The sequence below is a fragment of the Centropristis striata genome, chromosome 5 (assembly GCF_030273125.1).
Source record: "Centropristis striata isolate RG_2023a ecotype Rhode Island chromosome 5, C.striata_1.0, whole genome shotgun sequence".
NCBI classification, from domain to species: Eukaryota; Metazoa; Chordata; class Actinopteri; order Perciformes; family Serranidae; genus Centropristis; species Centropristis striata.
The window spans coordinates 16,946,449-16,974,116 of record NC_081521.1 but is presented as its reverse complement, the minus strand read 5'-3'; the positions used below and the strand labels follow the sequence as shown (position 1 = coordinate 16,974,116).

Genomic DNA, 27,668 nt, shown 5'->3' with positions numbered 1-27,668 from the left:
TAGTTTTATTGAAAACGTTTATTTAAGTGAATATACATACTTACTGTATAACAGGAGCACTTTTTTTTGTGAAATCAAAGCTCCATAAAGTGGACATATAAAAATATATCTTAGATAAAAATGGCCTATGAAATAAAAACAGACCGATTTTTTTCTGAAATAAATATATTTATATGAGAAAAGAATAACGAACATCACAAAATAACCAAATATGACAAACCCTTGTAAGGGCAGCATTTATATATAAAGAAAACAAAAAAAATTAACTATATCGATATATGGTCTAATTCCATATCACATTTAAAAACAGATCGATATTTTTTATATCACCCAGCCCTACTAAAAGCACACGTACATATTCACAAAGTTATTTTAGCGGAATTAAGGCTGCAACTAATTATACTTTTAATTCTCAAATTAATCTGCCAATTATTTTCTTGAGTAATTTATTAATTGTCAAAAAAATGTGAAACATGTCGATCCCCAGTTTCCAAAATCCCGATGACGTCTTTAAATGTCTTGTTTTGTCAGTCAAAACACAAAAAATATCCACATTAATATCATATATTTTATTTATCTTCATATATGCGAGGCTGAAAGGAGCATTTTTGCCATTTTCCCATTTTAACATTAATCGATTATCAAAACGTTGATGGAATGAAGGGAAGAAGACAGAAAACTTAATGGGAGAGGCAGCAGAAGGGTAAACACACACACACACACTTGGATGAGCTGAAGATCTAAAAGCCTTGAGTGGTTTACTAAGATGATCCATCTCTCGGTATCCATTTCACACAGAAAGTGAGGCCAGGAAAAGGCTCGTGTTGCCAGTAGGAGACATCCGACAGGAAGAGAAAGTGGCAATTAGCGGAGCCAGGAGCTGAATTGCACTCTGGGAGAGAAACTTTAGACCCTTCTGTCTGTCTGAGAACTATTAAACCTTTTGCTTTCTGAAAACAGGACCGCCACGATACAGTGGACCAGAAATAATTAACACAAACAAACAGTTCAGAAACCGTTCCCAAAAAGAACAAAACACAGCCACTATCTATTCTATGCAAACTCTAATTTATCCAGATAGCTGACCGATCAAAAAAACATTACTTTGAACACTGGAGGTTCACTGTGTCAGCATTTCTATAACAATGAACATTTTTCTCAATCCACCTGAGGACACAGGCAGAACTCTGGCAGCTGAAGCAGCTTGGCTCAGTCAGAGGAGGCATGGAGGACAAACAGCGGGGCACAAAAACAAACACTACACAAGTAAAAATAGAATATATGCAGTTATCAGGTTCGTCCAGCTCCAGAGAGCAAAATTCAAGCACTTTTCATGCACTTTCAAGGTACTGAAACCAAACATTTCAAGGGTCTCACGTCCTTTATCAACACATCATCAAATTGTTATGACAATTGCTATAAATACAAAGTTTACAGAATCCATTCACACCCACCCAGCAAAATATATAGACACTTTTAAAACTATTTCCAGTTTTTCAATCATTCACAATCACAGATTGTATGTTATGAACCTGATTATTTAATGCTTGCTAATTTAAGGGATCAATGAAGAGATAGTATGACAGGGATTTTTTTAGGCCAATACGATACCAATTTGATGGAGGAAAAAATTATCCAATTACACAATAAAACAAATTTTTGAGCTGGAAACAAAATAGACCATTTTCAGATCTGGGGCCTCATGTATCAACGCTGCGTACGCACAAAAACATTGCGTACGATGTTTTTTCTGCACACGACTTTATGAAAAGTGAACTTGCCGTGAGAATGTGCGGACCGCTGCGCAACCTTTCAAGGTGCCGTGAGAATTTACGATGGCACCGCAAACTTTTGTTTGGCAGAAACTACTGACTTTTATGCTCTATTCAAAACGTGTTTCATGTCTAAACTCATACTACACACAACTGTCATTACTTTACACCATCAATAACCCGTTCTAAATATAAGGGGATAGATGATTTTCTTTAATCTATTTCATATTTTAGACTTCACCTGCGTACTGCTGCTGACTTGTGCAATGATAGTATGTTGAAGTCTATATGTTTTGATGTTAAGATTGTATATTTTCTTAAGTCTATATATTCTGCTATTTCCACTATTTTTTTATATATACCGAATTTCCAATAAAGTACTTGTGATTCTGATTATGGAGCGCACACATTTTTCACAGTTAACCTGCCTTAATTACTGTGTTAAAGTGTCGATCACCGACTGTTTCCCCTTTGGTTTAACATGGAGATGTTAACGCCGCAGGTCACAGCGATCCATGACGCACAGATCCCTCCCCTCAGAGAAAAAACATGTATTGGAAATCCTGTCAGAATAAGTCAGGTGTGGTGCATATTTGATCCCGTATGTGATGTTTAATTGGAACAACAAGTTAAGTGTGGCTTATAAACTGATGCGTAAAAACGATTTTGGCAGCATTACGCATTGGCAGCTCTGACGGCTCTGACAATAACCAATAACGGTGACGTTTAGAAGGAGCGTGTGTGGAGGGACCCTTCTGCCATGGTGCAGGTCTCTGAACGGCTGGTTAACAGCCACAGTGACATCTTGTTACTCGTGCGCAGTGGCAGTAAGTTGATTTGCCGTTGTTTTGTCGATAATCAGCAGGCATGCCGGCGATTTATAGTCATTTGCATGTCATTTGCGTATTCATTTTCGGAAGGGGCCAGGGCGTGGGTGGTGGCTTGTGCATGTGCGCTCAGTTCCACGCTGGTTGGGATGTATCAAGGAAAGGTGCGCTGAACCTGGCGTAAGAACAGTTTGATACATGTGGAGGTGAATGTACTTTCCTAGTTTTGGGAGTACGCCATCTTTCAGTATGAAAGCTACGCACTGTTTGATACATGAGGCCCCTGGAATTTAAACTGATATGCCTCTGCAAATGTATGCAGAAGGCTTCTTTTCAAACAAATTAACTTTATTAAGGAATATTTAACATTGTTATACAACTACATCACCATCTTTTGAGAAATACAACAACACTTTACTGCCTGTTCTCTGTTGGTTTTTAGCCCTTTTTTTTTTTGCTAAAAAGGAACAAAAAAAGCAACATTTGTCTTTATTTTGTCTGTAAATTATTTTTTTCAGTACAATTTGGACAGATATATCTGATGCTGTGGCAATGCTGCAAAGGACAGGACTGCTTTTTGGATAAATGTGATGAAATATTTAGATTTTTCAGGGTTTTTTATTATGCTAAAACACTTATTTTACCAAGTTATTCTATCGGCAAAATGGACTGCAGCTAACAATTGTGTTCCTTAACAATTAATTTGCCAATTATTTTTTGCAGTTAACTGCTGGACAAACTACGTGATGTGGCACCACTTCTAGAAGTGTTTAATCGATTCAACATATAGGCCAATATCAATACAGATAGGTCTAAAATCAGCCGATACATCTGTCTTGCTCCATAAAATAGTTTACATCTGGTGTATGAAGTGTCTGAGTGTTTGCACACATTTTGAGAGCAACTTGACAGTCTCCGGTCTCATCTTCTTCACGTCTGGTCTGAGGCAGCAGGGGTCAACAAATAAACCTGACAACGGGATGATTTGATTTTAAAATACTAAAAAGATTTTTTTTTTTTTACAAGATTTACATATTAAATGATGAAACATCAAATCAAGCATATTCCTGACCTTGAACATATAACCGTTACAATTAAGCATTTACCAAACTTTCAAGAGTTGAATAAAGCCAGAGTTATGGTCCAATATTCACACAGTATATGTTCAGTGGAAGAACCTCTTATAAAAGCTGAACTTACACCTTATATTGGGTACAAACAAATCCTAACCAAACCAGCAAACAGATTTCACATTTCTGAAGCGTGGAGCTGCCAGCCTTGGTCTCACTTTAAGAGCTTTTTCTCATTGTATAAATCTCAACTGTTGCATGAAAGAAGTTGTGAATGTATCACTGAGTTCACCATCACTTCTTATCCAGCATCAGCGTCTATATTGCACAACACGGCAGACAAACACATTATCACCTTGCAAAAGACCGAGATTAGCATTATCTGCAGGTAGCTCTGCTGACGCCGTGTGATCCAGAGTCTCAACAACAACATCCGCATACAAGCTCAGTAGAGATATGACTGCTCCACCCTCAAGGTGTATTGATTCAGCCAAGAATGATTCAGAGCAGCCCACAGAAACAACGGCAGCGAGGTTAAAGCGACACAATGACAAGGCTCACACGAGAACAGGAAAAGTGGATGAGTGACTACAATTTCTTTGGGTTCTTCCTGGGAGTTCAATCTCAGATTGTCTCAGATTTGATGTGTTGTGCTGCATATAGAGGTTGTTTGCTTCAAATCACTCTCTTTTTGAAGGCAGTCCAACTAGTCTGTAAACACTGAGGTGTGCATGTGATCACAGCCACACCCATCATGTCAAACCTTGCTGCTGCATTGCATCCTGGTCCATTTCCTGCTCATTTGGATGCCAAAATTATTCTTTATGGTACTGTGATTAAGAATCCTCTTTGATTTAACCTGGTACCAAATCTTACACCTTTTGTTGGTGTTTCTTGGCTGCGTTTGTCCAATTATTCGCAAGAAAACAACTTAATTATCACCCAAAAAGCAAGCAAAGGTCACATCCCAGACACCTGTTAATGTGGACTTAAACACTGACAGCTGTGTCATGTGAGGATGTATCATGTTGGGGAAAAGTCCCCGGCTCTGCATGAAAGAAAAATCCTATTCTCAGGTTTTGCGGCATCATTTAGGAAACAGTAGGAGGAGGATTTTATTTGGACAGACAAGTCCTAGTTCGCTCCAGTTTTTCATACTTGGAGACGGACAAATGAATACAACCTTAATCACTTCCTAGTGGCGCTCGTGCTGAAGCTCAGGAAGCAGGATACAACATGACCTGTCTATCCTGGCCGCTCATTATCACAACATACAGGGTACAAGAAGACTCATTAGGATGATCCCTGGGGGGTTTAATTGCCACAATAACCTGGAGATATCGAAAGTAAAACAAAAACTGTGATTTTATTTCATTTATAGTTATTGTAATATCAGAAAGCATCAACACAGCTTTCAGCTGTACAGTCTATATACAGAAATCCCACCAAGACCAATACTAGTTTGCTCAATTAAAATAATTCTTCTTCCAGCACTGGCTAAAGATTGCCAATAGTGATGAGACCGTCAAACACGTACAAATAAGGCAAATAAGAGGAAAAGACAAGCCGGTGGTTTGCTCAGAGGCAGTTAGAGATAGTGGTGGGAACTAATTCTATTTCCATTTTATGCTACTTTATTCTTCTACAGAGGCCAATATTATACTATTCGCTCCTCTCCATTTATCTGAGAGCTGCAATTACTTTAATACATACAAAAATATGTTCAGTTGATAAAATATGATGGATTATAGGTACAACAGCAGTAAAGTAGATTAGAAGATTAAAGTTTGTAGATTGGTTCATATCAGACAACATAAACAATACCGATATATACTGATATGTCTACGATAGTTTAACCTCAGCTGATAATATCAGCAAAAATAAATAGGTTACATCTGGTGTTTGAGGGTAGATGGTCGCCCTCTTTACATGAAATTAACGTCACCTTTCTTTCTGTTTCAGCACCCATATTCATTCCTCATTCTGATGTCTAATGAATTCTTTTAAATTACATTTTGCTTGTAGTGGAGTCATTTCACCTTGAAATAATATTTTTACTTAAGTGAAAGACTGAAAAACTTCCTCCAGCAAGATAAGTCAATATCGTCCAGAGTAACAATGATAAAGCAACAACAAGGCAGTCATCAATGTTCAATTAGTCAACAAACCTGTCTGCTGTTGCCTAACAAAGAGTGATTAATATTGACCAGACTGAAACATACTTACGGTACATACACAGTATGCATAAACAAATAATCAACAATGTATACAGTCACACTAAAAACGAATCAATCTGCTTAACTTTAAGACTTTTAAGTGTAGTGGAGTCATTTCCCCCTGAAGTAATGTCATTTCTACTTTAGTAACAGACTGGAAAGCTTCTCCCAGCACTGGCTTAAGGTGAGGTCAATATCTGTCAATAAAGTCAATAATGATAATGATAAAGCAGCAGCTAGCATGCTAGCAACAACAGGGATGTCATCACTGCTCAGTTAGTCAGCAAATCTGTCTGTTGATGCCTAATAATGTGTGATTAATACTGACAAACATGTATTAAGGAGAATAAAAGGCGAAGACAAGCAGGTGTTTCGCTTTGAGAACCAGTTTTAGCTCACATTAGTCCTTTTGTTTACAAGATTTAAGGTAGAATTCAAACCCCTATTTCCTTCACAGATAAAGATGAAACTTTTTACTTGTTAGCTGAGTTAATATCAGTCATATTATATTAAATTAAGTGGGGAAGTTGGTGGCATTAGTAACACGATCCTCTTCACTTTCTGCTCCTGTCATTTACAGCAACGGGCCCGTCCTGCCCTCACCTCCTTTATTAGCCTTTATTGGCTCAAAACTAATTAAAACTTCCAACTAATCACACCAGTAAAGAGTCAAAGTTGGTGACTACTTTAAGTTTTATTTATTTATTACAACGGTTTGCTGTCTGCTTAGCTAAACCTATTCGTGAAGCTAAGCTAAACGCTAGCTAAGTTGCCCTGCTAAGCTAACAATTAACGTTACCTTGACTGGCGGGATCCATTTCAGCGTTGATTTCAAAGAGTTAAAACTCCCGTTTTTTAAACTCGACTGGTGTGAAATGAGGATAGCAGACTGGTTCAGTGCGGCGAGTAAAAAATCTTCCTGGTTCTCAGCGACTGCTCCCACTCAGAGAAAGTCGTCGACAGAAGCCCAAAACAGCCCGACAGCCAGCTCAGCTTAAAGGGCTCTGCGTGAAGCTAACCGGGCTAACAATGCTACATCCGGCTAGGACTTTCAAAATAAAAAGATAAGATGGAAATAAATAAGATAAGATAAGATACTAAGATGGGAATAAATATAGCAACACAAAGACAGAAGTTAGTACAGATAACTATGGAAAGTAGATAAGTAAAAAAAAAAATACAAACAAACAATAGTAATAAATATAATAAGAGTAGAAATAATGATTAATATCAATAATAATGATTATAATAATAATAATAATAATGATAATAATAATAATAATAAGAAGAAGAAGAAGAACTCTATTTGTATAGCACCTTTAATACATAAAATGCAGCTCAATATGCTTGACAGTATGGCATTAAAAGCAAAACAATAAAAAATAAACAGCAAAAATAAAAAAATAAAAAGATCAAATAAATAAATGAGAACACCAAAAAAAACAATAAAACATATGTGTGGTAGAATATGGAAGTAGTAGAAATGGAAGTAGAAAAATATATTTTTTACTGTCTAAAATATATGGTGATGGTGACCCTATTTGTGACAGATGTCGCCAGTTCCCAGCTACATATTTTCATATGCTTTGGGTGTGCCCTTCCCTGAATACCTTTTGGTTGGATATTTTAATACTATTTCACACACCTCAGTCTCTTTCACACCATCTGCGGTCAATGCCCTATTTGGAGTCACCCTCATACCTGCTATACCTAATTATAAGGAGAACCTGATAGCTTTTGTAACCCTCTTAGCTCGATGTCTCATTCTTATGAAGTGGAAATCCCAGACTCCACCAACCTGCTATGAATGGATAAAGGATATTTTTACTTTATTAACATGGAGAAAATCCGTTGCGCACTGAAGGGATCATCTGGTACTTTCAGGAAAACATGGGGGCCATTCTTTGAGTATGCAAATAAGTTGACTATTCCTAACATCCCAAACTGACAAACAACCCCTGTACATGGTCTGATCTGTTTTAATGACACGCTTTGTACAGATGTATGTGGTTGTACACATCAATGTGACTTTAAAAATTGTCATCTGTGTAACAGTCTAATTCTTAATTCTTATTATTCTTTTGTTTGTTTATATATTTATCTACTAAGTGTCTTGTATATTGCTTGTCTTTATTTGAGTTTTGTGATAATAATAATAATGTAAAACTTGATACTTGCTTTCTTGTAACTGTCATTTATGTGATGAAAATTCAATCCAACAAAGTTGGAGAAAAAAATTATATATTTTTTAAAAACTACAATAATGATAATATGAATAATACATATATAAAATGTATAAAATATATTTTAAAAAAGTATTGATACTTTGTTTTCTGTATTAATAAAGCAACATAATGGAAATATAGTATATATGTATATGTAAATAATTCAGTAAGACAGTATAAGATAATCCAGATACTGAAAATATACAATAAAATACTCAATTATAAGTGCCTGCATATATACAGCACTTGTGTATATATACTTGAATACTTTTCACTACTTGTGTTATTGTGTATGAACATACAGTATTTTATGTCTCATACGGAGTGATTATACATTGAATTTAGCGTTAAAAAAATCTGCATTTCTCATAAATTATATTTCAAAGTAAACTACCGTAAGTGTGCAGTGACCCGAATGTTTAAGATTTTGTTTCCATGCTTTTATTTTTAAGGCGTGTCCTCTGAACACGAAGTTCATCTCGGTTTACGGATGTTTGTGTTTCTGACGATTCCTTTTCCGGCGTGGTCGAACGACGTCACAAAGACAGCTGTTAGAGGAATATTTTGGTTTGAGACTTTTTTCTCTGTGGGACTTACCAAATATGTGACTTCTGTGTTGCAGAATGGGCATTTTGATATAAACATAAACACATTTTTTAAAGCATTTGCATGAGAGTGAGTAAATGTCCTTGCAGCCACCTCTACAGACAAACAAAGAAACTCAAGTGAGTAAAATCAGATTTATTTAATCTCTACATGTTATTAAAACCAGCATCTCATCTGAACCACTCTGTCCCACTTTGTCACCACTTTACAAAACAACACTCAACAAACACTGAGTTCTCACTCACAAACTCACATACAAATCTGCTGCAAAAAGAAAATAAATCAGAAAATGTTTTTAATACCAAACCAAACAATCTGCTTCACATGTGACATCCAGAATCACCAGTTCAAAGTGGCTCAAACTGCACATACAAGTCTTCTAGTATTCATTATTTATTGTTAAAACACTTTTGAATTAAGAACTTTTGTTTTTTTCATGTCTAATGTCAAGCTAAAACTCGTAACAAGTGTAAAGTCAAAATCTTGTGAATTTAAAGGTACTATGTGTAACTTTCAGAAAATCCTTGTTATTCATGACTTCGGTGGCCTTTAAGTGACCTACAGTCACATAACACAGATGAACAATAACTGCATTATTGCACAAGTTTAAATTTTTAAACTCAAACAAGAAATTTGCAAGGTTGTTTGCAGACGAACCGAGCATGAAGTCAGACTTTCTTCACATCAGCATTATGATGTTGTTATTTCTGCATTATTTTGATCAGTTTATCATAATTAAATCGGAGCTAAATAAATCAGAGTTTATTTGGGTTCATGTTGCTGTAGTTGCACTGTGCTGGCAAATGCAAATAAAAACAGAATGCATCAAATTCAGAATGAGTGCCTATTTGCAAAAAAAAACAAAAAACTTATCTTGTCTTTTAACTGTATTCAACTGAATGTATTTAACACAAATAATTCTGTTTTTATTAATTTTTTTACAGCATATCAACTTTTTTTTAGAATCAGTATTACATTATTATACTATTCCACATAACAATACCAATACTAAATACTTCTATGACTCCTCTGCTAATGCCACTTCAAATCACAAACTTCACATTTGTGATGACCTTCCTTCAATAAAAAAAAATACTTCTCCATTCATTCTCAAGGAGTTTTTTAAAAATAAGAGTCCAACAGTGTCAGAGCACACATCCAGAGCAGATAGGTTCCTGTTTTGTTCAAATATGTTTTAAAGAGAACAAAACAGAGACTGCTGATGAAACTTCTGTTTTATCAAACATGTTTTCAGTCTCTGTGCAGCACTGAGCTGAACAAACTGACTCTGGAGTGAATCTTTCTTTCTTTCTCTCCTCTCCAAACGCTTTTCTCTTTCCTCTACTTCTTCTTGTTGTTCAGGGGGTTCAGCCAGGAGAAGCAGAAACTGGGTCGACGAGGCGCCTCACTGAGGCTGAAAGAGGAGGAAAAGGAGGAGAGAGGAGGAGGACCAGTCAGAGCAGGACTCCTGGTCTCAGTCTCCATCTGGAGAAAAAATGGACAGATATGATCATCCAAGACTCAAAATAAATATAAAACATCTTTGTTTTGTGCTTTCACCTCTGGTATAGAAGCTATTTAGGTAAAGAAAACACTTAATATAACTCTAGCATGTTCAGCAGGTGCAGGATAAACCTTAAAATAATTTTAAAATGTTTTAAAAAATCAAAGTTCGAGCACATACCACACTAAAAAAAACGATTGCTCCATTTTGTTAGGATTCCTCATTTCAATTACATATAAAATGTCCATCCAATTAAGTAAAGTAATTAGCATGAACCAAAAAAAAGTACCATAAATCCAGTAAAACTGAGATAAATACACTAAAATAATGTAGAGTGCTAAGGATGTTAAAGATTCTCTTTATGTATTTCACAGAGCAAATAAAAGTTATTTTTAATAAAAATGCATTCACATTATACAAATGACTGTGTGTAATGTGAATATGTAAAGATGCAACTAAAGAAGTAACTCAATGCATATTCATGAAAAGTTTCATGCAAACAACTTATCATGCAGCAAACAGCAGAAGGGTTTGATGTTAGTGTTGCTTTAGCATAAAAACAACAACAATAACATGATATTCATCTAAAAAAAACAGTAAAAATGTGTTAAAGTATTAATGTCAGATTCTTAATCTGTCATTGTAGTTTTTAGTTGGTTAGTTTAACTTGATTTATAATTGAAATAAACTTTTTACAGACTTCCTGTAATTACACAGTTCTCCCACCAGGTGTCAGCAGAGCCCAGAGGAAACTGAACTGAATGCTGCTGTCCAAGCTGAAGAGGTCACTTTTTTACAATTTAAAGTGCAATTATTTAGTTTATAAGATATATCAATGAAACACTTAGTTGGTACTTAACCTTTGGTAAGTACAAAGGAAGAGGATAACAGGTATGGGGAAATAATTCTAACATAAAATATACAATAATATTATTTTGGGGATATTACTTAATAAAAAATATTTTTAAAATACAACAAAACATACAAAAAATAGTACTTCTTAATAATAATAAAATTATGAATATTGTTATAATTATAAATAATAATAATGATTGTTGTTATTATTATCATTGTTATCATTATATAATAATAATAATAATATTAAATATAAAAAACAAATTGATAATTAGTAAACACCAGCCATTAGTCTGCATCACTTTGATGCCAGCATCAAAAATAAAATAATATTTAAACTGGGTTCTCTTGTTGTAACCTGCAGATAGAAGTCTGTGATGGTGCAGCAGGTGTGTGTGTGTGTGTGTGTGTGTGTGTGTGTGTGTGTGTGTGTGTGTGTGTGTGTGTGTGTGTGTGTGTGTGTGTGTGTACCTGAGCTGTAGCAGTGAGGGTGCAGCAGGTGTGTGTGTGTGTGTGTGTGTGTGTGTGTGTGTGTGTATGTACCTGAGCTGTCAGGTGTTGTGCAGCAGGTGTGTGTGTACCTGAACTGTCAGTGAGGGTGCAGAAGGTGTGTGTGTGTGTGTGTGTGTGTGTGTGTGTGTGTGTGTGTGTGTGTGTGTGTGTGTACCTGAGCTGTAGCAGTGAGGGTGCAGCAGTTGTGTGTGCAGCAGGTGTGTGTGTACCTGAACTGTCAGTGAGGGTGCAGCAGGTGTGTGTGTGTGTGTGTGTGTGTGTGTGTGTGTGTGTGTGTGTGTGTACCTGAGCTGTAGCAGTGAGGGTGCAACAATTGTGTGTGTACCTGAGCTGTAGCAGTGAGGGTGCAGCAGGTGTGTGTGTACCTGAACTGTCAGTGAGGATGCAGCAGGTGTGTGTGTACCTGAACTGTAGCAGTGAGGGTGCAACAATTGTGTGTGTACCTGGGCTGTAGCAGTGAGGGTGCAGCAGGTGTGTGTGTGCCTAAGCTGTAGCAGTGAGGGTGCAGCAGGTGTGTGTGTACCTGAACTGTAGCAGTGAGGGTGCAACAATTGTGTGTGTACCTGGGCTATAGCAGTGAGGGTGCAGCAGGTGTGTGTGTACCTGAGCTGTAGCAGTGAGGGTGCAGAGCTCTCCTGATGGTGTTTATGTGCATATGAAGCAGCCGATGTAAGCCCAGACCCTCTGCAGGATGACCAGGAAGGCCAACAGGTAGAACAGCAGAGTGATGGCCTGAAGGAGGGATGGCAACAGAGAGAGAGAGAGATGGATGAAGGAGGAGGTAAATGATGACAAACATACAGGAGAAACATGGTCACAGTGAGGAGAAGATCTGCAGTGAAGGAGGAGGAAGGAGCGAGAGAGAGATGGAGGGATGATGCTGCAACAAGATGACTGTTGTGTGAAGAAGGAGGGAGGAAAAATAGGACTGGAGCCAGAGCTGGGAAGAAACTAAGTACATCTACTCAGTAACTGGACTAAAGCACAAATCTGAGCTACTTTAATCAAGTATTTTCTTCCTGTGACACTTTATGCATCACTTTAATTCAGAGGGAAATATTGTGTTTTTTACTCCACTGCATTTATCTTTTTTACTGTAGAATTTCTGCACAAAAAAAACATGAAAATGTTTGAATCCAGCTGAAATAATATTAACAGGCATTAGTTTATATTAATTTATAAATCCCTGATTTAATGCAACTTGACATCATATATGACTTCCTTATTAAATTAATTCTATAATCATTATTTGTACGTAAGTTTTTTGGCTAATAAGTCTGACGTGCAAACACTATTTCACTAAACATTCAAACTCACCACAGTACCTTTAGGTCCTATTTTACTGTGTGTATAAATTTATTCAGCTTTAACTGTTCTCTCAACATAACTGACAATTAGTTCATGCCCTCCATGAGTCCTGATTCATTTATTTGTTAGTTTATTTATGTATTTTTTTTTCTTTTACCCTCACTTAAAACCAGTGGTATTCGGCGTATGTATGATAATGTAATCAGTCACAGGGGATATTTTTCTGCAGAATCAGAACTAGTTTTAATACTCATTTTGATGACAATTTTGATTTTGAATGCTGAACTTATGTCTAGTGGAGGATATTATTTGTATGTACTTATATGTAAATCTGAATATTTAAGATAAGACAAGACAAGAGTCAAGAGAGTTAATTGAGTAATTAACTGAATGAAACAGATGGTAAAAAAAAGCTGTATTTTTATTTTTAATATTATTATTAATTTATTATTAATTGTAATTAACTAATTAATTATTATAAATATTATTATTTATTTAATTTATCTATATCTATTATAATATATATATATATTACTTTTTTTATTTTTCCTCACAGAAATACTATTATTTGATATATTTAAGGATTACATTATAAAATGTTCTTTGTCTTGTTTTATTTTACATCATGTGACGAAATAAGTAAAAACATAAAAAGTAATAAAAGCTAAACAAAACAAAAAGTTTGTTTGCTTTCGTTAAAACGAGGCTTACTTCTAATTTGAGGATAAAATATATTATTAAATTATTCTCTTTGTTCCTTCCTCCTTTCTTTCTTTCTTTCTTTTCCGTCAGACTGAAGTAGTGAAGCAGCCGAGTTGCAAAAGTGACTCTGCAAAACATAAACAACCGAGGAAGAGAAAGAGAGAAGGTGAAGAAGAGTGTGGAGCGGCGTCAGCAGGTGTGCAGCAGCAGCCGGGTCGATGATGATGAAGATGGTGATGAAGGTAAAGCAGCGACACTGACCTGCAGAGAGACAGACGGGGTAATTGTCTCTTCAGCTGCAGAGACGCGTGTTTCTGTGTTTACGTCTTCAGGCTGCTCGCTGCTCGCTCCATCTTTCTTTCTCGTTAACTCTCCGTCTGTCAGACTCTCTAACCCTCCGTCTCCTGCAGCCCAGCCGTCACAATCTGTCTTCTCTTTCCCTTCTTCAGACTTTCCTTCCTCCAGCTCTTCAGTAATCGTCTCAGCATCAGAGCCGCCGTCCCCTGAGCGTTTCTCTTTCTGCTCTGAAGCACATTTTACATCTAAATCCTCCTCTTTCTCCTCTTTCACCTCTGCTCTTCCATCTCTGAGCTCACAGTCGTCTTTATCTGTCTCTGAGCTTCGTCTCTCAGCAGAAACAGTCTCCTCTGGTGGACGATCATTAATATCAGACAAACCTTCTCCAAGGTCAAAACTGCCCTTATCTACGGCCCCGGGGACGCAAACCCAGCCCTGCATGTCCTCCTCCTCCTCCTCCTCCTCCTGAAGAGACTGAGGAGTAGTCGGAGGTTTGGTTTCTGACTCCTGAGGGAGAGGAGGGAGGAGCTCAGCGGGAGCAGGTGGAGGCTGGTTGGGGAGGTGCACCTCCTCCTGCACCTCCTCCTCCTCTTGCTCCTCCAGACTCCATGACTGTGTTTGTATTTGGGGCTCAGACTCGATCTGGTCTCCTTCAGCCTCAGTCTGGATCCCGCCCTCTGAATCTTCAGCTGCAGCATCATGGCCGACTCTGCACCAGCTGCTGTGTTTGTACCAGCCGGGGTAGAAGGTTGCATCCATTCCCTCCTTCTCCATCTGCATTTCTTCTTCTTCTTCTTCCTGTCTGTCCTCTGTCTCAGTGTGAGTCGTCCAGTCACCTGCATCACTCACTGTCTCACACTGATATGTGAAGGAACACGGTTAAACAAAACATTTTGCATTTCTTTTAGCTGATTAACAGCAACGACTGAACGTCCTCTGTCTTAATTCTGTAATCATTATTTAAAGTGTTGAAGTTTTTGGCTAATAAGTCAGATGTGCAAACACTAAATTAAAAACATCTGGAACATTTTACTAAACATTCAAACTCATCACAATTGTACCAATAGGTCCATTTAAAAAAAATGTAATTTATTCAGCTTTAATTGTTCTCTCAACATCACTGAAAACTAGTTCATGCCCTCAATTAGTCCTGATTTATATATTTTGTTTTCTCGCTTTAGTTTTTGTTTTTTAAAAAGTATTATTTATTCATTTTTATTTTTTTAACCCTTACTTAAAACCACTGGTATTTAAGGGGACATTTTTCTGCAGAAGCAGAACTAGTTTTAATGATCATATTGTTGATTAAGCTGCTTTTGAAAGCTGAACTTTAATGTTTATTGGAGTACAATATTTTCATACATTTATATATAAATCTAAATATTTCTTCACAACAAGACAAGATTTTGAGTAAATAAAACAGACGGTATAAAAGCTGTATTTTTATTTTTAATATCATTATTAGTTCATTTTAATTTTAATTTCTTTTTTTTAACGTTTTTTTATTTTCCCTCATGTGACAGAACGTGTCTGAAAGATTTGTTTTGTCATTTTCTAACATTTAACAGTTCATTTAACAGCAGAAACTAATTCCCAATCAGCACCTGTCAGCTCAGAATACCTTTTATGTAATTATCACATAGATAACTGCAGATAAATAGCTGCCTGGTCTCTCTCTGTCTCCTGCAGGAGGTCTGTTACCTGAGTGGTGCTCATCCCATCATGCTCCTCACATACGCTTCCCTCCTTCAGCGGATCTGGAGCTGCACATCTCTGCTCCACCTCCTCCTCCTCTGTTCTGTTCTTCATCGGATCAGATCCTCCTCCGTCTCTCAGGTCCAGGTCTTCAATCTCTGGCTGCAGGTTGAAAACCGCCCCTGCAGGCTCCACAAAGTCCAGAACCAGAACCGGAGGAGGAGCTGGAGGAGCTGGTTCCACTGGAGAAGATGTGAGCTCTTTAACTGGTTCTGGAACAGACTCCAGGCTCTGGGCCGAGGGTTCCTGGGGAGGTTTAGGTTCTATGATCAGGACTGCAGGCTCTTTGGGTTCTTTGGGTTCTTTTGGTTCTTTTGGTTCTTTTGGTTCTTTGGGTTCTTCTGGCTCTGTTTCCACCTCCGGTTCTGCAGGACTGTCTTCCACCACTGCAACAAGATGACCACAACAACAACAACAGCTGCTGAGACTGGATGTATGTTTGCATTTTTACTTTAAGTGACATAAAGTAAAACAAGACTGTGGAACAATAGTGCAATATGTGGAATATCTCCCAGGGTTATAGGGTTTATATTTTTTTATTACGTTTAAATTATTTTTATCTGTTTGCACTAAAACAAGAACTGCTCTTTTTTAAATTTCGCTCTACTTCTGTACAATGACAACAAAAACTATTCTGATTCTGATTTAAAAATGTAATTTAAATAAGTCTTGAGTTATTATTTAGAATAATAATCTAAACTATTTCATTTAAAAGGTCTAAAAAAAGACTAGAGCAATGGTTAAAATGGGTCTTCTCAATATTAAAAATGAATAAATGTGATATTTTATTGGTAAAATTATCAGGTTAATGATCATTTAAATACATTTAATTCATTCATTTATTTGAAAGAGATTTTTATTAACATTTAAAAAAAATCTGCCATAAAATGTCAATTTTAAATTTATTCTCCACTTTCCCTCAGTTAAATCTTTGAACAAACTTCAGTCCTAATCATAACTACCAAATATTAATTTAAATTCAAGTTCACTCAAGTTCATTTTCAGATTTTTAACCCTTTGAAAGCCAGTTTGTTTACATCATGCCACAGTTATTACTATAATAATCCTTTATAATTAATAATAACATTAATAATCCTTCCTATATTTTGGTTATTTTGTGCATTCCAGTGCAAAAGATCTCTCTCATTCTGATCTTAAATAATTGTAAAAACCTTGAGCAGAGAGTGTTATTACATACATTATATCCAGTCTGGCAGCTTTAATATATATATATATATATATATATATATATATATATATATATATATATATATATATATTATATCCAGTCTGGCAGCTTTACAGTTCAGTCTTTACCAGCTCAGTGAGCATTTTATTTGTTTAATATGTTCCTTTTCTCTTATTTTCTGCATTTATTTCTGTGCTGCAGACGTAGAAAACATAAAGTGGAAATAATGTATCTTGCTGCTGCAGAGTGTTTCTCTCCTCACCTCTGAGGAAGTCGAGGTTCCGCAGAGCTTTCTCTTGTCGGCTGAAGTTAAATCTGTAGCGGCTTAAACTCTCATATTCTGGTTTCAGCGTCTCAGTGGGACACGAGACGCTTGCTGCCAGAACTCTGACCAGAGAGAGAGAAAATATAACTAAGGCAGCTAACAAAATGTTTGATCACATGATGAAAATATAAAACACTCACTTTGTGATCAGCTCTCGAGAATTCTGAAGGAAAAATAATAATTTTAGAGAAAGTTAGTTTAAATCATTTACATTTTTAGCCAAAGCACAAAGAAACACGTAAGTCATTTAAGTCAATATTAAAAAAATACATGAACTGGCCTAATAAATAAATAGGGCAATGAAATAAATAAATGAATAAATACATGCAATATTATAAAGTAAAAGTCTATTGAAAAACTTGAAATAATTTAGAATTATGAAATAAAAGTCCCCTGAAATAGTCAATTTAAAAAAATGTCATAGTAAAATAAAGGCCCCTTAAATAAATAAATAAATAAAATGTGACATTCTGAATCAAAGAATCAAAGTCCAGTGAAATAAATAAATTTGGCATTATCAATAAAAATCCCTTGAAACAAAAAAACAAATGTGCGATTAAAATAAAAGTATACTAAAATAATTAAAATAATTTGGAATTCTGAAATAAAACTCCCCTTTAATAAATAAAAAATGAATAAAATGTAAAATTCTGAAATAAAATTCTGAAAAATTAATAACTATTCCAATCTAGAATTAAAGTCCCCTGAACTAACTAACTAAATATTTCTCGTACCTGTACGAATGCAGCCATGTCCGGCTCATCCATGCTGCTCTTTGCTCTCTCCATCAGTTTGCTGTTGGACTCCACCCTGTCTCCATAGCAATGCAACAGCACCTGGGCATGGCCAGTCTTCTCGTCCTGCTCCGAGCTGATCTGCTGCGTCATCACCTGACATGACGATAAGTAAATCCCCAGAAAAAGGAGTTCTCGACTGGGAAAATTCATCTGAACAAATAATAAATAATAAATGTGTGCAGAGAAAAAAATAAACCAACCCTTCGTCTCTCCTCCAGGACAGAAAACACACGACTGAACTTGTCACACACGATCTGTTTCTGAGTCTGACAGTTATCCTGCACAGAGAACAAAACAGAGTTTTCACATTATATTTCATCCAAAAACTTGTGAAATAATATTCATTGACTTGGATAAAACCATTATATTAATAGTACAAAAAAAACATATTTTTCAAAGCTGGATTTGTTTGCACAATGTATACTTTTACTTCTTCATTTGTTTGTTATTTATACTCTTGAATAAGTAAATTCATTACTGTATATTATTGAACAGGCTTCCATCGATAAGAAGGCCAAATAAATAAATAATTACATAATCAACTATTACTAATTATGGAGAAGGGTTGGGATTAAATAAATTGTACTTCCCTCTCGTTTTCAAAAATGTAAATAGAATTAATTAATGTTCCTTTTTCTTTTTGCTTTAATATTTTGCATGTAATTCTTTGTCTGTATGAAAATGTACGATAATTTGCTTTTCTTTTTATTCATTATTATTATTATTGTTTTTTTATTGTCATATATATGAAAATAAACATTTAAATCCCTTAATCAATAATAAAAAGAACACACACACACACACCTGGATGCTCCTGCAGCTCTCCTCCAGTCCGTCGATCAGAGTCTGAACTTTGTCGTTGAATGTCAGCAGAGACGAGATGCCTTCACTCAGCTCATCCTGACAAACACAAAGAAAAATAAAATGTGAGTTAGATTCATTTTTATGAGCTATTTAAAGCTTTTAATCTTTAAAACAAAACATGCTAAAATAACACAAGGAGATAATTTACATAATACTTTACAGACTTTATTGTTTATTAGAAGTTTATTAAATGATCGAAACAGTCAAATCTATTTTTTTTAAAACAACTAAAAGTGAACAATGGCATACTTTGAATATTCAAATTATTTTGGTATTTTGGAAAGCCATATTATTTAACATAGGTTATAATTGTTTATCATGTTTAAAAATGTTTGTTTATATAATTTTTATTTTAATTTTATTTTAACTATATTATATAATTTAACATTGTTTATTAATGTTTTTATTGTTTAACACTGTCTAATCTTGTCTCTTTCACAGTAAATAAATAAATGCAATAAAAAATATAAAAATGTAATATATATACATTTAAATAAATTAAATAAAAATAATAAATTAAACTAGAAAATTTCCTCTGGGGAAATTCTGAAAGGGCCACGGGGGCTACTGCCGGTGTGTGTACACTATGATGAGATTCTTCAGAGATTTCAAACTATGCCCTTTACCCTCAAAATATGTGTGTGTGTGTGTGTGTGTGTAATTAAAATCACATAAAGTTACGTGTGTGTGTGTGTGTGTGTGTGTGTGTGTGTGTGTGTGTTTGAAGCATGTGTATGCATGTGTGAGGAGTGTGCGCGCTTACGCGCATTTGTGTGTGTGTTTATCTGTAACTGTAATCACATCAAAGATCAAAGGCAATCAGATCAAAGCAATCAACAGAATTAACTGACACCTGTTAATGAAAGAGTGACAGCAGCCAGAGGTGGACTGGAATTTCTGGCCTTGAACAAAAAGCATTTTTGGCAAAACCATAATACCTATCATTGATCCAACTTCACTTTGAGCGTCCCGAGTTCTTCCTGAACGTCTACATATGTTTTTTTTTAAGAAAAATGAAAAAATAGCTTTGTTAGAGCGATCTAAAAAAACTGTTACATCTCCCTTCTTTTAGAAATCTCCCTGCGTTTTTAATATGGGAGCCAATGAGGCTGTTGGTGCATGTTGGTGGCGCATCTGTGCATCCTACGCCCAAACTATAACTCTGACAGCTTTACCAGAGGATTGTGAGTGAGAAGACAAATTTTCCTACGTTTCTATGTATAAATTATTTCTGTAGAGTGAAATTTGCGGCCTGGAGCGCAGTTTTCAAATTTATTTTTTGACAGTTTTTTCTCTCCCTCTACACTCTGGCGATGATGTCACACACTTTGGCACGAACATTCCGTGCAATACACACCCATTATAATCTCAGAATTTCTCCAAAAATGATCATGGTCATTAAACAGGGATTGATAAAAAACTATATGACCTATCGAAACAAGGATTAATACACTGATACACAAGACTTGTGTCTAAGTTTAAATGGAGTCTCTAGGTGAAATTATGCCGGAGAAGTAGACGTTTAAATATCTCCAATTATTGTTATTTTTCGTTCATTTTTTGTCGGCTGTCCCATTCATTTCAATGCAAAATTTTGGGCAGTTTTTCGCGACTTACGTCGCGAAAAATTCATATTCTGTAGAGAAAAGTAATAGCACACCGATCCCGATCAAACCGCACGTTTTGATATATAATTTGTCCTGCAACTCTTCAAGTTGTAGGACTAGTAGCGGGATGAAATTGCGTCCGGAAGAGGAAGAAGAAAAAATCCACAGTATAACAGTAGTGCTCGGTGCGATTGCCCCGAGGCCCTAATAATCATTGGAAGCCAAAAAACATTTGAAATATAAACTAAAAAAAAAATTCACAAAGCCTTTCTCTACATCATAAACCTTATCATTTTACTCTATTTGACTCTAAATGAATCATAATTTACTAAATGAACATCACAATGTGATGAAAACTAATGACTGAGACCATAAATTCATCATGAGAATGTTTAATGAGCTCATAAATCAGGTCATATTTCTATTGACTCATTAGACTGACTTCTTTCTGCAGCCAGTGGAGTCACCCCCTGCAGGCGACTCCACTGCAGGAGAGAATCAGGTTTAAGGCACTCCTGCAGGTTGCTGCTTGCTCCACACACCCGCACACGCACACACACACACACACACACACACACACACATATAAACACACTCTCAGTGTTATATAAAAAATTAGTTCATGCTTTTGTTACTTCAAGGTTAGATTACTGCAATTCCTTACTGTCAGGCTGCTCCAATAAATCCCTTAAAACTCAGTTAGTCCAAAATGCTGTGGCTCGTGTACTAACAAGAACCAAGAAAAGAGATCATATTTCTCCTGTTCTAGCTTCGCTGCACTGGCTCCCTGTAAAATCCAGAATTGAGTTCAAAATCCTTCTTCTTACTTACAAAGCTCTAAATGGTCAGGCACCATCATATCTCAAAGACCTCATAATGCCATATTACCCTTCTAGAGCACTACGCTCCCAAAATTCTATGTTACTTGTGGTTCCTAAAGTCCTTAAAACTAGATTGGGAGCCAGAGCCTTCAGTTATCAAGCTCCTCTCTTGTGGAATCATCTCCCAGTCTCAGTACAGGAGGCAGACACCCTCTCTTTATTCAAGAGTAAACTTAAAACTTTCCTCTTTGACAAAGCCTATAGTTAGGGCTGGCCGAGGCCTGCCTTGGACCAGCCCCTAGTTATGCCGCTATAGGCCCAATGTGTCGGGGGACACGGTACACCGGGGCCCTCTTTCTCTCTGTCCCAATAATACATGACACAAGTTTTTATTTTCCCAGAATACTCGCACTTTTCTCTGCTCTCTCTTCACAGGGTGTGGAGCTGTGGTCCTCCTCCATCACTCCTGCTGGTCTCACTGCTGTGGATTAATGTGGATAAAATTGATTTGATTTGATTTGATATATTACACTCCATTCATTACATATACACTGACGCTCTCTACAAAAAGGGGCAGAGCCGCCTCTTTTTCTTAAGGAAGCTCAGATCTCTGTAGTAAGATGCTACAGATGTTTTATCAGTCTGTGGTGGCAAGTGTGTTGTTTTATGCTGCATTCTGCTGGGGAGGCAGACACAGAGATGCAAGGCGGTTGGACAGACTGGTCAAAAAAGCTAGTTCTGTGGTTGGAGCCAGGTTGGACACACTGGAGGAGGTGGTGGAGAGATGCACTGTCAAGATGTTCGAGGCCATCCTGAAATACCCAGATCATCCACTACATAAAACCTTTATGGACCAAAAAAACAGCAGTCGACGGCTCCTCTCTCCGTTGCAGGATGGAGAGATTCAAAAGATCCTTCGCTCCTACATCATCAGGCTGCCTCATTCTTCAAGAGATTCTACCAGACTAACTGAATTTCCCCTCGGGGATGAATAAAGTTATTTTGATTGATTGATTGATTTGATATAAGGTACCTTCTGCTGCTGGTAGACGTCGGTCAGAGGAGCCACCTGACAGGACTGATGAGCCCCGAACACTTTACACAGAGAGCAGGTGGGGACCTGACAGGTGAGGCAGTAGATGTTCACCTTCTCACCCTCGTGGTCCGGACAGGTGAGGTGAGCCGGAGGAGGAGGGAGGAGAGGGAGAGGGCTGCAGGGAGAGCACACATCAAGTCTTTAGATATAGAGGTTTATTTTATATGATAGTTCTCCTGTAGTTCTCTCTTTCACCTCTTGGTGCTGCTGCTGTTGCTGACTTCCTGTTTGTAGACATCGATGATGTTCTCCACCAGCAGGTTGCGCTGCAGGCCGTACACGCCGTGGCGATCCAGCACCACCTCATGTCTGCAGGATGGGCAGCGGAAACGGCCGCTGTTCACCTGCATCGTGGTGCGAGCCTGGAACAGAGATGGCTGCACACAGAGAGGGAAGAGATAATACAATGTTTTAATTATTAACCCTCGAAAACATGTGTTATTTAAAAGATCTCCAAAAACACAGAGACAGAAACTGTAAAAACAGACTTTAAAAACAGACTTTATCATCAGAATTTTAACTTTCTGACAGTCCTTGAACACATCATAGGTTACATTAGAAAAAGTTACCAAAACTAAGCTTAAAATTGGGATATTTCTTATCATATACTTTATTCTACATCATTTAAAATGTCGGCAAAAATAAACTGTTTGGAATAATTAGATCCTGTAAAAAACATGAAATTCTGCTCCTGAGTGACACAGAGCAGAGAGGAGAGGACAGGAGAGGCTGTTTACACAGATCCGAGAGGAGAGGACAGGAGAGCTTAGCAACATGACAATACTTCAATATGTACAATATGAAAAACACTTGTGGGCACTTGGAAAAGTGTTTATGTATACATTCCACTTGATTCAAATTTTTGAGAAATAATGTATCAGAGAAATTCAACTTTTGTTTTTCGTTTTTTCTGATTTCTGTCATTCTAACTGTGTTTTTCAGCACAAAGACATGTTGTTTCCATGATTGTGCTGATTCCAGCTGCATGACTTATATGTTTATATATGGATTATTATATATATTACAATGAGAAAAATGTAAAATGAGCAAAAAAAACGCCCTGAAACATCTCGTTGGGGTTCAGAGGTTACAAGAATCAGCTTCTCTCCCCGCTGCCTGTCAACACCCAACAGTTGGAGTTTGCTGTCATACAACACAGCTGCATGCTGGGATTTCAGTAATTAGCAACAGTTTTAGCATCAGTCGGGTCACCGGTTGACTAAAACCCTCGAAACATCTCCCTGGGTGAAGTCAGAGCTGGTTCAGGGTAAAAACAAGATCAGAAAATCCCCTGATCAACATCCACGTAAACACTCACACACTCATCATGTTCCTTATGTTTACTGTCTGGAGAGGAAGTAAAAATAACTGGAGTCTCTGTTGCAAAATGAGCAAGGACTTTCCGACAGTCCTCGAACAGATCATCAGTTAGGAATGTTTTCGTGATAAAAAGTGACCAAAACTTGTACTAAAATGTTGATATTTGTGTCAGAATCTCTTTATTCTACATGTGTCATTTAAAATAAAGCGTTTGCACTAACCTGTTAAAAACATTAAATTCTGCTCCTCAGAGACACTGTGAAAACATGATTGATTGACATTCACTGAAAATCTGTTTACACAGAGCAGAGAGGAGAGGACAGGAGAGGCTGTTTACACAAAGCAAAGAGGAGAGGACAGGAGGGGCTGTTTACACAAATCTGAGAGGAGAGGTGAGGAGAGGCTGTTTACACAGAGCTGAGATGAGAGGACAGGAGAGGCTGTTTACACAGAGCCGAGAGAAGAGGACAGGAGAGGCTGTTTACACAGAGCAGAGAGGAGAGGACAGGAGAGGCTGGAAACATGACAATACTTTAATATGTATAATATGTGGAGAAAATGTTTTTGTTTGTGACAATATTCTTTACTCTTGTGGGCAGGAACAGAGAGAAGAGGAGTTTTTATGAACATTTTCTTTGACTGTGAAATATTTTCTCTGTTGATGATATATAATCAAGCCGTTATAAACACATTATCTCTCTCTCTCTCTCTCTCTCTCTCTCTCTCTCTCTCTCTCTCTCTCTCTCTCTCTCTCCCTCCAGCAGCTGATCTCTCGGTCAGACCCACTGCAGCAGCTGAAGCTTATTAAAGGCCACTATTTCAGGACTTGCTACACCTCTCACCTTCCCTCCGTCTCTCTGCTCATCTGTCCCTTTCTTCACTTGTCTTCCTGTTTTCCCCTCTGACTCTCAATTCTCTGATCGCTTTCCACTTCTGCTCCTTTTATGTTACCCACTTTAAGTTTTGAACTATCACTCCATTTTTCTGTCTTTTTAGGGAAATATGGGACACTTTTCAGAGGCAAATGTATCAAAATGTACCGGTTTTCTCTTGTACTTTATAGCAATAATTAATAATGATAAATATGTATTTTAATTAGCAACCAAAAAAAGGGGAATGAGGGAGGATGAGCTGGTAAAAGAGGTTGTTTGTAACAGACTGAGTTGTGTTTTAGTTGCTTAATAAACATAAACATATAAACAATAGAGATCTTTGTCTTTCTTTTGCATGTATCAGTACAATATTGTGTGTGTTTTTAATAACTTATTTCTTATTTAATATTTATTACGCATTTCAGACTATAGAAATAAAAATACAATAAAATAACAATTAAAATTATAATACACCTTCTTTCAGTTTTCTTAAATGTTAAAGACATGGATGATCAAAAATAAATACATAAATAAAATAAATAAATCCAAATAAAGATAAATAACTGAGCTGGACAAATAAAGATAAATAACTGAGCTGGGTTGAGTAAAAAATAAATTGAAAAAGCTTAAATGTGTTAATGTCAGCTGGACTCTGACTGAGCCTCAGTGTGTGTGTGTGTGTGTGTGTGTGTGTGTGTGTCAGAGGTCATGAACATGATCATGACAGTGAGGGCAGAGTCTGTTCAGTTTCCATCTCACACACCACACACCAAATACACACATGAACACACGTGTACGTACCAGTTCACACACACAGGAAACACACGTGTTGGTGAGTTTGTGTGTTTGTGAGTTCATGTGGAGGCAAAATGTTCCTGAACCTAAACACAACATAGAAACACAGCTGAGCAGAAATGTGACCATCTGAAGGCTGAACATCATCAACTCACTGCAGTAAACTAATCAACTAATGAGAGAAAAAACAAAAACAAAAAAATGAATCAGATTTCTGTCTGCTGCTGGTGTCCTCTACAGAGCGTCCTCACACACTGTCTGTGGATGAGGACTCTGTGTGTGCTTCTCCTATCCTAGTACTTCTATCTTTGTGAAGATATCCCTCACTGACATGATGCCTGATTCCCTGAGCCCTAACCCGAACCTGAACCATCACAAATGCAGACTGAATTTAGAAGTCAGCCTTTTGTTTTAACGCCCTGGCCTGAATAATCTTCAACTCACACAGAGGATCAATACACCCACAAAGTTTTGTGAATTTCTTAGCCTGAATGCAGACTTTCCTGCAACAGTTTGTAACTGTTTTTTAGCTTGGGTAATTTTCTTAACATTTTCACTTATTGATCTATTTTGTCTGCTATCTGTATGTTGAATTTGTATTTCTGTGCTTTTTGTAAATGTACTCGATGTCACTGTTAATGAGAGAACCCTCAGAGCCTTACAAGTTTAAATAAAGTGTATTTATTAGTTTTAGTGTTAGTTTTTGTTTTTTGTAACGGGGTATTTGTTGGGTGCAAGAATCAAAGAGGTCACAATAAATTTTGCCTTTATTTCCTTTGGTTTATCCATCTTAGCCCCAATAAGGGGCTAAAGTGAAGTGCTGAACGTTTTAAATAACGACTGTTGCAGAAATGTCTAACACTACACATGTGACTCACATAGTTGCATAGACATCCCAGTCTCAATAAACATATTTACCAACGTTTTCCTGCATGTTCACTAACCAGCAGCTTTTTAGCTGGAGCTAAATAAATATATTTCATATCAAGCAAAAAGGTTTATGCAGTGTTTCCCCTATATATATTCTGCTGCTGCTGGATTTTCAGCGCTGCTCCAAAAAATGTGATTTGTCAGCGAATTGAAGACTTGCACACAGTGAAAACACAACATTATAAATTTACCCTTTAATATTGAGTGTTGTGCCGGCAACATGTTTGCGAAAGCACACTTTAGATTACCGTAATAACTGATTTTCTTAAAGCTGAGAAGTTGCTCTTTACAGCCAAGCCCACAGAGCAGTAATACACACACTCAATGGTGGAGAAATACAAACACTGGATTATGTATGAAAAAAATGGACTAAAAAAATACACCGGTCTGGGTAGGAAGTACACGCACGCACGCACACATACACACACACACACACACACACACACACACACACACACACACACTATCTGAACAATAGCACTACATATAGGTCACGACAGCAGCTGATTTTCGTGGTCATGAGCTAACAAGTTAAACATCCACAGGTCCTGTTTTAGACGCTGATAATCCACTGCTTACACTCACACACACACACACACACACACACACACACCTGACACGGCTTTAAGTATGTGTGTGTGCCCTGCGACATAAAAAGTGTGTGATGAAAGATGACTTTGCACACAGAGAGCACAGGTGTGTGTGTGTGTGTGTGTGTGTGTGTGTGTGTACAGACCTGGTAGAGCTCGTTGGCGCACCTCCTGCAGAGGTTGTGCTGGCAGGGCAGGATGACCACGGGCTTGTTGAAGAGCTCCAGGCAGATAGGGCAGATCAGCTGCTTCTCCAGCGTCTCCAGCGCCGCCTCGCCCTCCGCGCCGCCGGCCTGCAGGCAGCTGAGGTCGGCCGGCAGCGACACGGCCGCTCCGCCGAGCTTCACCTGCTGCTGACAGCGGAGCAGACAGGTCAACAGCTGACCTGCTGTCTGCCCGCAGCAGTGTTTGTTCTGCAGCAACTATAGTGATGACTTCACACGTTTAGACCAAAAAAACTACAAACTACTAAACTGTTTGTAGTTTCACTTCCATCCAGGCAAACATTTGTTTTGAATCAGTTCCACCAAAAACACATTTCAACTTTAAATTTGTTTGAGATAAATGACCTGAAGATTGGAGTTTCCAAATTCACATAATTGTTTTCACGTTGTTCATGTGTTCTTATCTTTTAACATCTTCTTTTTTTTTTTTTTACAATTTTTAGGGACCGAGCACTGAAGGTGAGAGGGGCCGGTAAAGCTTTCAATAACTTTTGATCCCAAAGGCCTTGTGATGGTACTGACCAAGTTTGAAGTTGATCGGGTAAAATCTGTTGGAGGAGTTTGTTAAAGTATGCAAGCTAGAAATGGC

At 37.2% G+C, this 27,668-nt stretch overlaps 2 protein-coding genes across 10 annotated transcripts in view; both read right to left on the bottom strand.

Moving 5' to 3' along the window:
• tpd52l2b (tpd52 like 2b) overlaps window positions 1–6,908 on the bottom strand; it is a 38,740-nt gene extending 31,832 nt beyond the window's left edge. For 3 of the 9 annotated variants that reach the window (XM_059332364.1, XM_059332365.1, XM_059332368.1), the window contains exon 1: window positions 6,685–6,906. In XM_059332364.1, coding sequence (XP_059188347.1) covers window positions 6,685–6,703 — 19 coding nt within the window. In that variant the 5' untranslated portion in view covers window positions 6,704–6,906. Of the gene's footprint in view, window positions 1–6,684 lie in introns of all 9 variants that reach the window. The other 6 variants (XM_059332362.1, XM_059332363.1, XM_059332361.1 and 3 more) reach the window with 5 other exon arrangements.
• A 1,928-nt stretch (window positions 6,909–8,836) lies between these two features.
• On the bottom strand, window positions 8,837–27,473 carry LOC131971233 (uncharacterized). Its single transcript, XM_059332560.1, has 12 exons — window positions 27,465–27,473; window positions 27,002–27,208; window positions 22,544–22,725; window positions 22,286–22,463; window positions 18,766–18,861; window positions 18,162–18,239; window positions 17,899–18,054; window positions 17,305–17,327; window positions 17,102–17,226; window positions 15,597–16,036; window positions 13,860–14,753; window positions 8,837–10,201 (listed from the first exon to the last, which is right to left on the bottom strand). Exons 1-12 carry the CDS (start codon window positions 27,471–27,473, stop codon window positions 10,058–10,060), a joined length of 2,532 nt encoding a protein of 843 aa, XP_059188543.1. The 3' UTR covers window positions 8,837–10,057.
• Window positions 27,474–27,668: the final 195 nt, after the last annotated feature.

Coding starts and splice junctions, on each gene's coding strand:
- LOC131971233 (XM_059332560.1), bottom strand. Junction 18,055..18,161: donor TCCTGGAGGAGAGACGAAGG/GTTGGTTTATTT, acceptor TCGTCATGTCAG/GTGATGACGCAGCAGATCAG. Junction 14,754..15,596: donor ATGGGATGAGCACCACTCAG/GTAACAGACCTC, acceptor TTCACATATCAG/TGTGAGACAGTGAGTGATGC.